The sequence below is a fragment of the Apium graveolens genome, chromosome 8, assembly GCF_009905375.1.
Source record: "Apium graveolens cultivar Ventura chromosome 8, ASM990537v1, whole genome shotgun sequence".
NCBI lineage: Eukaryota > Viridiplantae > Streptophyta > Magnoliopsida > Apiales > Apiaceae > Apium > Apium graveolens.
The window spans coordinates 261,635,521-261,651,561 of NC_133654.1; the positions used below are offsets into that span (position 1 = coordinate 261,635,521).

The 16,041-nt window shown below is 35.4% G+C and overlaps 2 protein-coding genes across 4 annotated transcripts; both read left to right on the forward strand.

The window, feature by feature from the left end:
• Positions 1–61: 61 nt before the first annotated feature.
• LOC141678314 (uncharacterized) lies at positions 62–6,096 on the forward strand. Of its 2 annotated transcripts, XM_074484599.1 has the most exons (8): positions 62–301; positions 379–433; positions 506–571; positions 770–1,624; positions 1,766–2,162; positions 2,369–2,621; positions 2,700–3,718; positions 4,396–6,096. In XM_074484599.1, exons 7-8 carry the CDS (start codon positions 3,686–3,688, stop codon positions 5,725–5,727), a joined length of 1,365 nt encoding a protein of 454 aa, XP_074340700.1. In that variant the 5' UTR covers positions 62–301; positions 379–433; positions 506–571; positions 770–1,624; positions 1,766–2,162; positions 2,369–2,621; positions 2,700–3,685; the 3' UTR covers positions 5,728–6,096. The 2 variants fall into 2 exon arrangements, with proteins under 2 accessions (XP_074340700.1, XP_074340699.1); XM_074484598.1 differs by having other exon boundaries at positions 506–1,624.
• Positions 6,097–7,525: 1,429 nt separating this feature from the next.
• LOC141678243 (replication protein A 70 kDa DNA-binding subunit E-like) lies at positions 7,526–12,728 on the forward strand. Of its 2 annotated transcripts, XM_074484509.1 has the most exons (21): positions 7,526–7,713; positions 7,801–7,962; positions 8,081–8,363; positions 8,453–8,549; positions 8,621–8,742; positions 8,831–8,912; positions 8,990–9,092; positions 9,193–9,347; positions 9,440–9,560; positions 9,654–9,860; positions 9,930–10,079; positions 10,197–10,283; positions 10,753–11,032; positions 11,104–11,203; positions 11,277–11,393; positions 11,471–11,554; positions 11,631–11,739; positions 11,813–11,967; positions 12,051–12,161; positions 12,378–12,445; positions 12,518–12,728. In XM_074484509.1, the coding sequence occupies exons 3-8, from the start codon at positions 8,234–8,236 to the stop codon at positions 9,244–9,246; spliced, it is 588 nt and encodes a 195-aa protein (XP_074340610.1). In that variant the 5' UTR covers positions 7,526–7,713; positions 7,801–7,962; positions 8,081–8,233; the 3' UTR covers positions 9,247–9,347; positions 9,440–9,560; positions 9,654–9,860; positions 9,930–10,079; positions 10,197–10,283; positions 10,753–11,032; positions 11,104–11,203; positions 11,277–11,393; positions 11,471–11,554; positions 11,631–11,739; positions 11,813–11,967; positions 12,051–12,161; positions 12,378–12,445; positions 12,518–12,728. The 2 variants fall into 2 exon arrangements, with proteins under 2 accessions (XP_074340610.1, XP_074340611.1); XM_074484510.1 differs by lacking the exons at positions 7,526–7,713; positions 7,801–7,962; positions 8,081–8,363; ... (7 more) ...; positions 9,930–10,079; positions 10,197–10,283 and adding an exon at positions 10,499–10,684.
• The last annotated feature ends 3,313 nt before the right edge of the window (positions 12,729–16,041 follow it).

The window sequence follows — 16,041 nt, forward strand, 5'->3', positions numbered from 1 at the left end:
TTTAATGCACATGCATTTGTTCACCAGATTTGCTCTTATCTCATCACGTAATGCACTGCTGTCTCTTTTTTTTCTTTTGTTTATGCTTAAGGTTTGTACCCACCAGTTCTTACCAGTGACTGCCAGATTGCAACGACACGACACCGGTTCCGGATTTCACTATTTCCGTACCACTGCTGCAGAGGTTTCAAATTTAAATTGGAATTAGCATTTAATGATAGAGTCTCAAACACACAAAAGATGGTTTGAATTGGTTTATTCAAATTTAAGCAGCATTTCATCCAAAAACATGGCTGATCAGGTAATATTTTGAAACTCTTTCAAATCTTGGCAAATATGAATCAAGAATCAAGAACATGATTATTGTTTGTAATATAGGGTAGCGGTGAAACCAAACCGTGGCATCTGCTTTCTTCAGAGGATTTGAACACAGGTATATCATTGTTTCTTGCTATTTGTATGGTTGATTTGAAAATTAAAGCTAAATGTTGTGTATTGTTATAAGGTGGTCATCAGGGTAATCTAAAGAAGAAACGGCGAATGAATTCAATATCACCCATTACCAGGACATGTAAGACTTTAATTGGCTTTGTCTCAAGTCCGGAAACTGCTTGCATTTATATAAACATCTGCATTTATGAGCTCTTACTTCTTTTATGTTTGGTTTGCATTTATTCTTTTTGTCTTATAGCAGTTAAGATTTATTCTTTTTATCTCATAGCAGTTAAGATTTATATGTTATAAACCATTCATTTGGTGTTTGTTACAGCTTCAGATAGATTTGATGTTACTCCTCGCTGCCCTTTATCATGTATTACAAATGTAGGACAATCTTCTAGCATAGACAATTCAACAGGTTCTAAGAATGGTGGACATAGGAGTAGAGGTACATAACAGTATGGAGTTTTATTATATTTTAGTCATATACGTAGTTCGTAACTATTTTGTAACAATTTAATCAAATTGTGGTTATCAGAAAAGAAAACCACTGTCACTCTATAAATAATGGTGGTGCTCCATATATTTATAGATTAAATGGATAGAACCATCATCTTTTCGGTTCTTTGATACATGATGATCACACAACTCCAAAATTATGTCAGTTGTATGTTTACGACACTGCCAATGAGGTGAACAATAGACTTTGATGGTTAAATATTAAGGATCAACAGGTTGTTGATGTTGAAGTTGTTCAAGGACTTATTACCATGCTTGATCAAACTAATGAATTAGTCCATAAATTTCGACAAGCTCGGGATCGTTTTGAAAACTATGATATTGTTGATTTGAAAGTGACTCTGAAGGTATGTCGTTCTGAGAGTGGACGCGAGAATCATGTATCTACTTCGGATGAAATTGCTGGAATAATTGGTTGGCGACACTGATGATCACGAAGGAGCACGTGACATTATAGTGGAAGAAAAATTTGAAGGATTGAAACGCATATCATACATCCATCCCAAATTGATGGCTCTTCAATATCCAATATTATTTCCTCATGGTACAGATGGTTACCGGGATGACCTACTTTTTGAGAGTGCAACAAGGGATTCAACCAGCGGACGTGATCACATGTCGATGAAGGATTATTACTCCTATGAACTGCAAGTCAGACCTAATGAAGGTTAAATCTATACTTTTCTCTTTCATTAGTTTCTCCTCAACTATTACAGTGTATAAAATTAATTTGAAAATAGCTTTATGGTTTCGTTTAGACATATTTCTGTTTTGTATATGTTATTAACCAATTCAATTTATAAATCAGCAATTACACCACGTTTGGGAGGGAGGCTTTTTCAGCAGTATATTGTTGATGCATATTCGTGTATAGAACAGACTCGACTATGGTGGTTCCGTAAGAATCAAACCATATTGCGCAATGAATTTTATAGTATGTGACTCTGTACGTTCGGGCGATACCGAAGCCACTAATCTTGGAAAAGGAGTCATACTTTCTGCTGGATATGTTGGATCAAAGAGATACATGCGGCAGAATTTTCCAGATGCTTTAGCTGTGTGTAGATATGCTGGCCATCCCGATATTTTTCTAACAATGACCACCAATCCACTATGGGATGAAATACTGAAAATGATGGAGCTCAAGCTCGATCAACTTCTTGAGGATATCAAAAAGAAAAACTTTTTCGATGTTTGTATTGGAGGTATTATTGGATTTATCTACCACTGTAATGCCTACTGTTATTTATAAGAGTTATATGCTTTTATATTTTTCATTTTATTTCTATAATAAAATCGTGTTTTCGCATGAGGCATTATTAGATTTATATAGCACTATAATTCTTTTTTATTTCTTACAGATAGTGATATGCCTCTGTATTTATCCTTTTATATCTTTAACTTTAAGCAGTTATGTACGTTGTCGAGTTCCAGAAGCGAGGTCTACCTCACGTGCACATGTTGATCTGGCTGGACAGTGCTTCTAAGAAGGTTTTGAAGCAAAATGTTGACAAGTTTATTTCCACAGAGACTCCTGATGAGTCGTTAGATCCGATTGGTTATGCTGCTGTTAAAGCATTTATGATCCATGGTTCATGCGGCCTTCAAAATCCAAAATCAACTTGCATGAAGGATTTCATATGCATACGCCATTTTCCCAAGAAGTAAGTTTGTACATCACACATAAGATATCAGTATAATTTCACTTCTCTGTTTACTAGCTAAAATAAACTCATGATTAGGTACTGTGTTAGGACAGTTTTTGATGAGAGTGGCTTCCCTTTGTATATGCGTCGTAGGACTGATCACACTGTACAAGTACGCAAAGCTATTTTGGATAATCAATGGGTTGTACCTTAAAACCGGGATTTGTTAGTAAAATATCAGTGTCACATCAATGTCGAGATTTGTTGTCATGCCCGCAGCTTGAAATATTTATTTAAGTATTGCCTCAACGGACATGATCGTGCAACTATTCAGGTAAATGGTCGGAAGAAAAAGGCAGCAGCTACTGATAAAGATGGTGAAGTTGATGAAATCCAGGCCTATTTTGACGGCCATTACATCTGTGGTGCCGAAACCTCTTGGCGGATTTTTGGTTTTCCAATACATCATAGGACTATATCAGTAGAGCGGCTACCATATCATTTACCTGATCAGAGAAACTGTACTTTTCGTTCTAATGAGCCGCTTCACAAAGTGGCTGAAAGAGAGAAAGAACGGATTAGCAAGTTGGAAGCTTTCTTTCTACTGAACAAGCTTGACTCAAATGCCCATCAATACACGTACGATGCGATACCGCGACACTATGTGTGGAATGATGGCGAGAGAAGATGGAATCGACGTAAGAGAGGCTTCCAAATAGGACGCATGTCCTACACTCTCCACAGTACTGGTGAACCATGGTTCTTGAGGTTGTTACTTACCAAGGTTCGTGGTCCTGTATCTTTTGATAGTTTAAAAACTGTTAATGACATACTTTACCCCACATTTAGAGATGCCTGCAAGGAATATGGGTTGTTTGACGATGATAAAGAGTGGCATGAAGTCATGACTCATTGTGTAGCCTCCGGTTTACCTCCTCAAATTCGCCAACTCTTTGTGCATATTTTAGTCAACTGTAAAGTGACAGACCTGGCAAATTTGTGGAATTGTCACTGGAAAAATATGGTGGAGGTTATTCTATTGAAGAGACGACAAATGGAGAGTAATGCTAAGCTGATCCTAAATGACAAACAACTACAGTTCTATGCACTTGCAGGTATGATAATCTGTTTACTTGAGAAGTTATATTTCCTGCATAGTTCAAATGATCTATTATAACCTCTATTAATCTGTATTGGCCTCTGTGCAGAAAAATTTTTGTTGCGTTCAATTTGAAACTGATAATTGTGCTTGCAGAAATTGATAATTTGCATAAACTGATATAGTCATATGGTATTCATTTAATTTAGTTAATGCAAATGCAAATACAAAGCCAGGGATAATTTAAAATTATACATTTAAATATAATTTCAAATTATACATAGAAATTAATATATTTAATTTGTGTGATATAATTTAAATTTCAAATTATACATTTAATTGATAATTTCAAATTATACATTTAATTGATAATTTGTGTGATATCAGTTGATGTATTCATTTAATTTAGTTGATGCAAAAGAAAATACAAAGCCAGGAATAATTTCAAATTATACATTTAATTGTAATTTCAAATTATACATTTAAATTAATAAATTTGATTTGTGTGATATAATTTAAATTTCAAATTATACATTTAATTGATAATTTCAAATTATACATTTAATTCATAATTTGTGTTATATCAGTTGATGTATTCATTGTCTGAGTTTCATATAATTTGTGCTTGTAGAAATTGATAATTTGTTGCGTTCAATTGAAAAATCTCTCTCACACTTCACACTGTTGCCTCAGCCTCCTTCCAGTTATTTGAATCAAGGTTCAAATAATTTGATCATTGAAGAAACAAACTATGACATAAAGGAGATGGAAGCTCAGCACCAGCAATTATTACAGAATTGTAATGAACATCAGTTACAAGTTTATGATTCTGTTTTGGAATCAGTAAACCAAAACAAGGGTGGTCTTTTCTTTGTTTACGGTAGTGGTGGATGCGGGAAGACCTATTTATGGATGACCTTAATTTCCAAATTAAGATCAAAAGGAGACATTGTTCTACCTGTTGCATCCTCTGGCATAGCAACAACTCTTATGCCTGGTGGAAGAACAGCACACTCCCGTTTCAAGATCCCAATTGTTCTTGATGACTTTTCTTTGTGTAATATAGGTCATGATTCAGACATTGCGGAGTTGATTAAGCAAACAAAGCTAATAATTTGGGATGAGGCGCCCATGCAACATAGATATGCTTTTGAGTGCTTGGACAGGTCTTTGAAAGATATAACGAAGTCTGTGGATCCTGCACGTGCTCAAATGCCATTTGAAGGAATAACCATGGTGTTTGGAGGGGATTTCAGGCAAATTCTGCATGTCATAGCTCATGGTGAAAGAGGTGACATTGTCTCTGCGTGTATAACCAGATCTCGGTTATGGTTAATTTGCAAGGTGTTTTTGCTAACCAAGAATATGAGGTTGGATAAAGGTAACAACGAGGCAGAACTGGAGAAATTGAGAATATTTGCCAAGTGGGTTCTTGACATTGGCGATGGTAAAGTGCTTCCACCTGTTGATGAGAGCAAAAAGTTTCTTGAGGATGATATAGAGGTTCCACCTCATTTCTGTGATTTAGAATCTGACAACTGTGTTGACAAGATGATCAAAAGTACTTATCCAAATTTTACTGAGAAATGCAGAGATCCAACATACCTAAGTGAACGAGCTATACTAACTCCAACAAATCAAACAGTTGGACATGTTAATGACCTTATTGTTGAAAAGCTTCCAGGTGAATCTGTATCGTACTTTAGTGTGGACCAAGCGGAAGAATTTGGAGGCACGAAGGATGACCTCAAATTTGCATTTCCAGTTGAGTATCTCAACTCAATTACATTCCAGGATTACCACCTCATGATCTCAAATTGTGGTATCGTATTAATGTTAATACGAAACTTAAATCAGACATTAGGTTTATGCAATGGCACACGGATGATGATGACCAAATGTCTTAAGTTCTGTGTGGAGTGTGAAGTCATTTGTGGATCGTTTGTTGGTACTCGATATTTTTTACCCCGTATGGAGTTATGTCCAAGTGATACAAGAATGCCATACAAATTGGTGCGGAAGTAGATGCCACTTCAAATATGCTATGTGATGACTATAAATAAGTCCCAGGGTCAGTCATTGTTAAATGTTGGCTTATACTTGCCAAAATCTGTTTTTACACATGACCAGTTTTATGTTGCCATCAGTAGAGTCACATCTCCTCAGGGTCTGAAATTTTTCATTGATGATGCAACTGGAAGGTCTACAAATATAACACAGAATGTGGTGTACAAAGAAGTGTTATATGCTTTACCGCGTGTTTAGGTTGTCTTGCATTCATTTTTGTTTAACATGTATGTACTTCAACCTAATCAACTCTAAGATTTGTAGTGCATTCATCTTTTGGGTTAAATTTATGTACTGCAACCTTTATTTTCATCTTTACTGAATGAAAATGAGTACATGGTTCTTTTAATTAGCTATGTTTTTTAACAGTTTACTATGGCTTCTAAAATCAGAAATTGAAAATGAAAAAAAATTACATCCTGCAATATATTATTTTAACAATATTATTTTTCAATGAGTATTGGAAAACTTGGATAAACAAAACTATATATTTAAAAAGATTTTTTCCTGTCAAATAATATATTAAATTAGTGTCACAAATTATTAAAAAAATCATCTATACACATCGTATACCACTTTCGTCTTACTAATTGAATCCTTTTTGGATAATTTAATAACATAACAAAACTATAGAATTTGTTAAAATTAAATTTCTTGCTATAACAAGAAAAAAGAGATTTGAAATAAAAAAATTTGTAAATTTACGTTAATCTATGTAAATTTATGTTTTTAATAAACAGTTAATCAAAATTAGAATTTTGAATCTCCTTTTTTGTGTTATTATTATATTCCCATTACGTATCAGCTATTTAACAATTTATGAAAATTAGCCTTTCAAAATCATAAAGACCTCTTAGTTAAAATAAATTTATTGGAAAATAATCTTCTTTGGTCTATTTGAAATATTATTTTCAAAAATGTCAACCACCTAATATTTAGCTTATCATTTAATGAATTTTTTTATTTAGTTTGGATATGTAGACATTTTATAGCAATTTAGATATTGTTTGGTGTGAAAACAAATGTTTTAGATGATCATGTTTTCAAATGTGTGAGACAGACAACATACTACTTAAAATTGATGTTAATTTATGTAAATTTATGTTTTTAATAAACAGCTAATTAATATTAGATTTCTGTCTATACTATTTTATGTTACAGTTATATTTCTGTTACGTATGAGCTAATTTACGACTTATGAAAATTTGTCATTCAAATTTATAAAGACCAGAATATAGTATAGGAACAAAAGACTCCTTAGTTAAAATAAATTTATTGGAAAAAAATTCTTTGGTGTCTTCGTAAAATTAATTTCAAAGATATCAAACAATTCAATTTAGCAGATCATTTAATGAAATTTTTTATTAAATAAAGATATCTAGGCATTTTACATCAATATATATATATATATATATTCTGCTGTAAAAAAAGTTTTATATGATCATGTTTTCAAAAGTATGAGAAAGACAAAATACTACAGAAAACCTCTTTTACATATAAAACTATTATGTTAAATATTAAGTAGTTAAGTCTTTAATAATAATTTATATCCTAAATTTAAAAGAAAAAAAAAGTCTTTCATATAAAATTTATAAAAAAATGAAAAATTTAAAAATTTGGATACTCAAATAGTAATAATATATATTGCTTATTATGATATACTCAAATAGTACAACAAAATCGTATGCAAAAGATTGGTTCAGACAGTTTACACATTTTATTAAATATAAAATTGTTTCACGTACTATAAGTCTATAAACCTGCATAGTTCGGCGGTGCACAGCTACCTAGGAACAGAGAGTATACACAACAATCGATGAGACTGCAAGCACAACCATTACACATGAATACAACCTAACACCACTTTCAGATTTGAACAATAGAGAAGTTATTGCTTCAACAACAAACCAGAACATTCAAGTGTGCTGCTACTTCAAAACATAAGTAAGTTGAATTCAATGTTACTTAAATTTTTCCATTTTACTGCAGTTGTCTCTGTACCGATGATTTGTAAATATGAAATTAATTCAGGAAATCGGCACAATGAACCTCGATAGTTATGACCCCTTGAACAGTTTAGACACGTCGATGTTCACCTGGAGATGCAGAGTGAGGCTTCAGACTCTGTGGAAGGGGGTGAACCGCCTCACAAAAGAATATTATGCACTGAACATGATTTTAATCGATGATTCTGTATGCTTTTAATATGCAACATTATTTGACTATATTTTGTTTTTCATGAAGTCTTGGTTTCTTTAACACTAACTGTTAGTGCAAGCTTTACTAAATGACTATGTTTTTGAATTTTTAGAACTCTTGAGTACATGCTTTTGCAAGTGCTAAATACTGTGAAGATATTGAAAAACTAAATCTGAAGGAATGAGAGATCTGTAGTCTGTCAAATTTTAAAGTAAAAGACTTCTTAGGAGACGAAACCTACCGCCCAGTGGGGACCAAGTGTAGGATGTTCTTCACTAAACACACCAAGATTAACAGAGATGCTACCAAAGGAATCGAGATAGAGAAATACGCCTTTGATCTAATACATATTGATGAACTTGAGAAAATGTCAGAGGACAACAGATTCTTAGTTGGTAATTTTATTAGTAGTGTTGCTTTCTGATAAATAAAATTGATTAGTTTGATTAATTTGTCAAAAAATACTAAAAAGTTACTATACTAGATGTTGCTGGAAACGTAGAAAACTTGGAACCATTATACACAACACAGAAGACTGAGCATGAAAAGAAGATGTTGAAGTTCGATCTGTCAAACGGGAGGTTAGTGAATTCAACTTTAGAATTTATAAAAAGTTGGATGCTATTTTATATATATTTTTTCTCAATGACAGGTTTTCTGTTAAGGTTACGTTATTTGACGAAATAGCAGAAAGATATGAGTACTTATTGAAAAACAAGAATGAGGAACCTGTTATGATTATTATTGCCACTGCAAAAATAAGCAAATATCAAGGTTCATTATATATTTCTTACGTTTCTGTTGCCAATTAATATTCTTTTGTCATACAATCTTATTAGAGTATTCAATATATGTTCTACAGGTTTAGCTTATCTAACCAACTACCCAGCTACCAAAATATATGTCAATCCATCACACTACAGCTCGAAGCAGATCACAGTAGGGTATGCAAGGAAGTCTAATAGTTATTGTACAGTATAATTATTGTACTCAAGTCTTTAATACAATGTGCATCTCTTAGACCGGAACCAATAAATGAAAGGCAGTATAGTCCAGAGGTGGAAGAAGAAGAAACAATGATGACTGTGAAAGATATCAAAGCTGTTGGTGAAGATTTTTTGGAGGTAAGGTTCTTAAATTTAATATTTAATTGTACAAGTAACAAAAAAAATTTAGGACTTTAGTAAACAAATGTATGACAACATAATTTTGCTTTCCAAGCAGAAGAAAATTTGGTGCAAGATCACAGTTAAAAAGTTGGATGAAAAAGCACCATGATATTACAGGAAATACACAGGCTGTGTCAAAGAACTGTTTCTTGAAAATGGTAGTTACTCATGTACCTCATGCGCAAGAAACATACCATACCCTGATAAAAGGTTTTTCACTATAATTTTACTTTAAAAAAGAACTTAATAATCACCGTATTCATATCGTCTATGTTTTTCAATACCAATATTAATGTTCTCAGATTCAGAGTACCTACAATTTGTTCGGACGGTACTGGAAATATGACAATACTCTTCGAAGACTCTCATATTAGGCGTCTAATTGGTAAGACAATTGATGACATTCAAGCAGATGTCATGGAGGTATATCGAGTTATAATATTTCTTTTTAACTTTAGTTAACTGCGTCTTACAAATTTGTTTAATGTTCATTTTTGCAATTTGTATAAATTTTAGGCCGATGCAGAAGACAATTTCCCAAAAGAACTCAAACAACTTCTCAGGCAGAACTACACAGTTGTAATTATAATCAAATATGACCACATCAAAAATGGATCCAAAATTTATGAGAGCACGGAAATTAAGCAAACTATGGACATTAGCGGAGATCATAATCCCTATACATGCAATAATATGCAAGTTGATCAGCCAGAGGAGATCCTGGTAAGTGTACCAATTTTTAAACTATGTACAAATGTGTGAAAGTACCAATGCATCAAATATTTAGAACAGACGGAAGCAAAAGAACAAATGGATGTAACACCTACCACTGAAAGATCAGTTAACACAAAGACCAGAGCTCGGAAATATGTTGCTCCAGTAAGATATGATCCATCGGACAAAATTACTATCCATCAGCTGAAAAAGATTACAACGGAGAAGGTGAGTCAAAATTGTTTTCATTCATTTCCACTAAAAAAACCGTAGACACAAATTTTTAATCACACAAATAAATTCCAAAATTGCATTGTGTTAACTAATTTAGTTATTATATTGCAGCCGTAAAAGTTGCAAAAAAATCTGAAGGCAGACATATTTTGGGATGGAGACTGAAACAAACTCTTTTGCTAAAGTCATGTTGGATTTGTAATGAACTTAAACTTTCCGTACTTTTCAAATAGTAGAATTATTCACTCAACTGCAATGTACTAAACAGGATGTGATTGGCCTTTAATTCTATGTCTGTCTTTGTTGTGTTGTTCAGATTTGTATTAAATGTTATTGCTTTAAAAACTAATCACATCCGCAAATATATATAACCTCATCACCTGTTAAACATTTGAACCCAAGAACTAGAAAATACTAAGAACATAACCACTATCAGAGCATTTTAAATTATGTCTTCCACCAAATTTGTGAGCATTTCCAAACTACGTGAAAGAAAGTATGACTCAAAGATTAAAGTTAGAGTCATCCAACTATGGAGATGAATGACAATGGAAGGAAAACAGTTCAAAGGGTTCAATATGGTGTTATTAGACAGTCGGGTATGAATTTATATATAATTATATTTTACATTTTACAATTATTTAAAATTGTTAGTTCTTTAATGCAGAATTCCAGAATCCATGCATTTGTTCCAGCAAAATGTGAGGATGAACATTACATGAAACTCAAGGTTGGGAACGTTTATAGCATAAGCAGGTTCATATATCAACAATACAAGAAAGATTTCAAGTACCAACTTGTCCGGGGTGACTACCAATTAATGTTCAGCAATGACACGAACATAAAAAAACTTGATGCAACTGACACAGAAATCAATGATAACGCGTTCGATTTCTTTGATCATGCAGATCTTAAAAATCTGGCTAAACAAACAGCTTACTTAGCAGGTATGGGACTACCTCATGCTCATATATTATTTGATGCAGAGACATTATTCTTATGGATAAACTACTAGCAGATGTGGTTGGGATAATAAAGATTCACCGAGGAATAGAAGACATAGTTAACAAGCACGGCAAACCGCAGAAACAAGCTAAGTTTACTATATCAAATGGAAGGTAAGATATTTACGTTATAAATCTTCAAATTTGTTTGCCTAATACTTTGGTAATAAACATCTAAATCTAAAAGCTCAAACGTCAACCTTCTGGGACAACTATGGAGTAAAATTCCAAAAAGATATTGCAGAGGTTAAGGAATATCCAATCATAATTATCATTGCAGGCTGTAAAGTTCGAATGTGGAATGGTATGTTACTACAAATTACTCGGCACATTTTCAAGAGAATAACAGTACGGATGTATAACATGTTCACTTTTATGTAGATTCAATTGATCTGGGAAACTCTCTCATGCCACACAATACTACTTCAATTACAAACATCCTACTGTGCTGACGATAAGGAAAATGTATGTTATACATCTTTTTTAGCTTTTCACTTTATTTACTAAAATATTACACTTATGACAGAATCTCTTCATGCAGGTTAGCGAAGCCAAACTTTTCACAACAGGTTTTTGAAACAAAAAAAAGGACAAAAGCATAACTACTTACAATAGAGAAGATCAAGAAGCTAACTGAGGAATCCAATGAGGTTAAATAAATTCTATTTCATCGCATGAAAATCCAAAACATTAACATCTCTCAATGTTATATTACTTATACAGATGAAAGTGATTGTACATGTCAAAATCAATTCCGTGAAGGAAACCAGCAAATGGTTCCTATATACATGCACCACATGCAACCAGGTCATTGAAAGGACTGATGAATTCTTCATTTACGCAAGCTGTAACAGAATTGTTCCGCACCCTGACAAGAAGTATGATTACCACTTATCAAATAGTACAGTTTTATTCTCAAAAAATAATACCAAACAGACAGTGTGTTTTTATCTTACAACAGGTTCAGTGTAGAGGTTGAAGCATCTGATGATACAGGAAGCATGAAAATTCTCCTCACGACAGGCAAGTGCGTACAATCATCGGGAAAATAGTGTACAACATACTGACCAAGGTACAAATACTACTCAAGACGTTCACATCTAGCTAAATATAGTGAATTGTGAAATTATGATTAATATACTACAGGATGAGGAAAAAATAACATTCACACATCAGTTCAAGAAGATTGCAAAGCAAAATTATACAGTGATGATGTTGATTAGGGATATCAACACCAAAAACAAGATAGATCTTTACTCCGCAACTAACATTTGTTATGGTTTCAAAGTGGAAGAAGAAGAAGAAGATGATGAAGCTGTTGAAAAGATGGAAATCACAGAAGATGATGCGACAGAGGTAATGCCTACATTATAGTACACTTACATTAAGATGAGACTTCAACTTTGTACTAATACAAGTTTAATACAGGCAAGAACCTCATTTTGCCATCTCGACAAGATGTTAGCACAGACAACAATAATCTAAAGGAGATGACCTCATGCACTGAAGGAATTCTAAGACATTTTTAAAATACATTTTCACCATATGAATGTATTTTCGGTTAAAAATTTATGTAATTCGCGTAATGTTTGAAACTCAACTGTGGCCGTTATTTAATGGCTAATTCTGCATTATTGAATGATATGTAATTTATTTTCGTTTTATAATTATAAGTGCCCTGCACTGCGGGCATAAATACTAGTTATATATAATAGTGGTAGATTCTTGTAGTATTTTTTTTAATAAATATGGCTTATAGCCTTGATAGATGATAAACTGAGTTATCCAACTGTGCTCGTTGAATTTTTGTATTTACATCAACTCCGACAATTAAATAACCTAAAATTATAAATTTAAGCAATTATGCGTATCATGTGCTCATGGGTACTGTTGACGGAGGAATTTGGTATCAACAAAAATTGAGGTTTCTCGCCGGAATTAAGATCTGTGACGGTGGTTCTTTGCCGGAAACTTAAGCGGTGTATGGTTGATTGTGGTTGTTTTAGGCTGAGATTGATCAGAGTAAGTGGTGGCTCTCTTATCAGCTCTCAACTTCTTACCCTCTCAATGTGCCTACGTACCCTTTATATAGGGATCAAGCCTGACGTAGTTCTCGTAGAACAAGAAGTCTAACGCGTTGAGACTTCTTACTCCTAAGCCCAGTAGAAGCCCATCCGATATCCATCTTCCGCTAGCTTTAGGAATGTCCAACTATGAGGCCCAACCGCAAAGGCCCAAGGCTCGTCCGTAATCGTAGGACTTCACGGATAGTGCATCTCCCTGCGCAAGGATAACACTCCGCTACAGCTATCTCCCTTGATTTACGAACGCAGGTATAGCCGCGGTTCACCCCAAGTGCCAGACGCGTCCCTGTCCCCCGAATGAGGATAACCCACCAGATAACAGGACAGGTGATCCCAAGCTCTTGGGTGCAAAGTGCAGGATGACTCCAAAGTTCTCCAACGAGGACACCCGTTGAATACAAGAACAGAGCTCCCAAAGCACACACCAAAGTAAACCCCACATCCCCAACGAGGACACCCGTTGAATACAGGAGGAGGCCTTCAATCATCAGGTACACCCCTGGAGGCCTTCAAGCTTTTCACGGACATCCCCCTCCTTGACCGTCTCAAGGAGGGAATTCTTCAAAGAATACCTGCAACAAATATGTTAGTAAAAATACCTCTTCATTGCTCCTTTCCATGCGTGCTTTGTCCTGAGCTCATCCTTGAGAATACATTTACCACACAGAGGACGCGTCCTAAGACATTGGGCGCGTCCTCACCCTCTAGGCACGCGCTCCAACCTTTATTAGCCTAGCGACTACAATTGCCAAATATGGACGCGTCCTGCATCCTTTGACGCGCTCTACACTAGGTAGGTACCTCTAAACCTCCTTTCCACAAAAATTAGTCTTTAAAAACATTTCCACAACAAGTGGGCGCGTCCCAAGCTCATGGGCGCGGCTTCTCCTTTCAATATCTTCCTCCCCATCTCTTAACACAACCCAAGATACAATCTACACAATCATGGACGCGTCTTAAGACTAGGACGCGTCCTCCCCTCATGTGTTGCGGCCTAAAACCTAATCCTTCATCCTTTTGTCCCAATTCAATTCCAATTAACCCGTACTTGACCCGAGACGATCCAGTACCAAATTTTGGCTATAACAACTACCCCCCAAATTCCATTTGCAGTTTAAAAACAAAATTGGAATTTCTCTTCAAGCGAAATTTGGCTCAAAATATGTAGACGCGTCATGACAGGAAGACGCGTCTTAGGGTGCAGCTGTCATCCTTAGGGTCGTCCTTCTTCTATAAATACCCTAGTTGTACCACACCACCACTACCATCTCTTTTTCTCTCTCATACAACCGCCATTGCCACCTTTTCAAACAGGAGTTTCGAGGTCCAAATTCCGGTGATCTATCCAGCCATTTCCCTATTTCTTTAGCTGAATCCAACCGCCAACTCACAAGGTATGCAAATCTTCCATTACTTTCCTATTTAATTAAGCAAATTGAGTTTAATAAACAAAAAACCCGTTCATATACTTCGAGTTCCATACACCATTCCTTGCTCTCCTTGTATGTATATGCGTATATATCTGTAGCTATAACATATTTTGCTTCCCTGATCTCCCAATTACATGTTTCCAGGATTTCATCATATTTCCCCCAAATAGTTAACGGTCGATTAACATTCCGCTATTATAATTATGTAGGACGCGTCTTCCTGTTAGGGCGCGTCCTGTACCTCCTAATTTAAGACATGTTCAAGTTGTCCCAAACAAAGGTAATATAGGACCAAAGGTTTATTAGGACGCATCATTGTAGCACACCCCCCTGCGGTAGATTCTCAGGACGCGCCCCCCCAATATCCTCCTTCCATCTTTCTTTTCCTTTTCTTCTCTCCTCTTTTTTTTTTTTAAAATGGACGCGTCCTCAAATTGTTATTTATTCTTTTGCAGCTGGAGGACGCGTCTTCTTCTTCACCATTTCACCCGTTTAAAGCATTCAACAAGCGTATCGGAACCTACTCCCCACACCTGATCTCTTTTAAACCCGACTTTCCCAACATCCACAGGACGAATTCCTTCCTAAGAGCAGAAAGACGCGCCTTCTGTTCCCTTAAATCAAAAACCTCAATAATGTCCAATTCCAGTTCTGACTCCATGGATCATGTTCCCATACTTTCAAGAATGGAGAAGAAGGGAGTCAAAAGGCAAAGAACTCCGGTTCTCAATACTAGGGCTGCCATTGAAGATTGGACAGACGACGAAATTGTTTTAACCACAAGCCAAAAACCCCAAAAAATAGCCATTTCAGGAGAGGACGCGTCCTATTCCCAGGACGCGTCAAATTCCCAAGGCTCGGCTCCCTCTCAGGACGCGTCACCTCTCAGCGTGAATGAATTTGAAAGGAGGATTCCTGACCCCGAAACATATCCAGTATCCCCTCAGAAATCAGACTCCCCTCTGGAACATTGGAATCCTTCAGATGTTGAAGTGGACTGTGACTGGACCAAGCTTGACACTCTAACTGAGGCAGAGAAGAATGCTAGAAGAAAAAGAGAGGGCAAGCTGGCATGCGTAGCTCTTGACTCGACGGCAACCGATTGGGAAATTCAATGGCACATGAAGTACTATGACATGGAGGGAATCTGGGCGCGCCCTCTTCGAACCATGAGGCCACACATTTTCAATGTCGGGAACCAAAGGATCCCCAGAATGGTGCTTACTCCAAAGTTAATTTCCTTGGGTGTGGGCGCGCCTTTGCATCCATACATTAAGAAAATCTTAAAATGGTACGACGTAGCTCCAGTCCAACTATCACCAAATTCATACAAACTAGCTTGGGCTCTGTTCATCATGTACCATAACTTAAGGCTGGGCGCGCCCTCAATGAAAGAATTCAGCTTCTTTTACAGCATCAGGAAATCAATTCCCGGGTA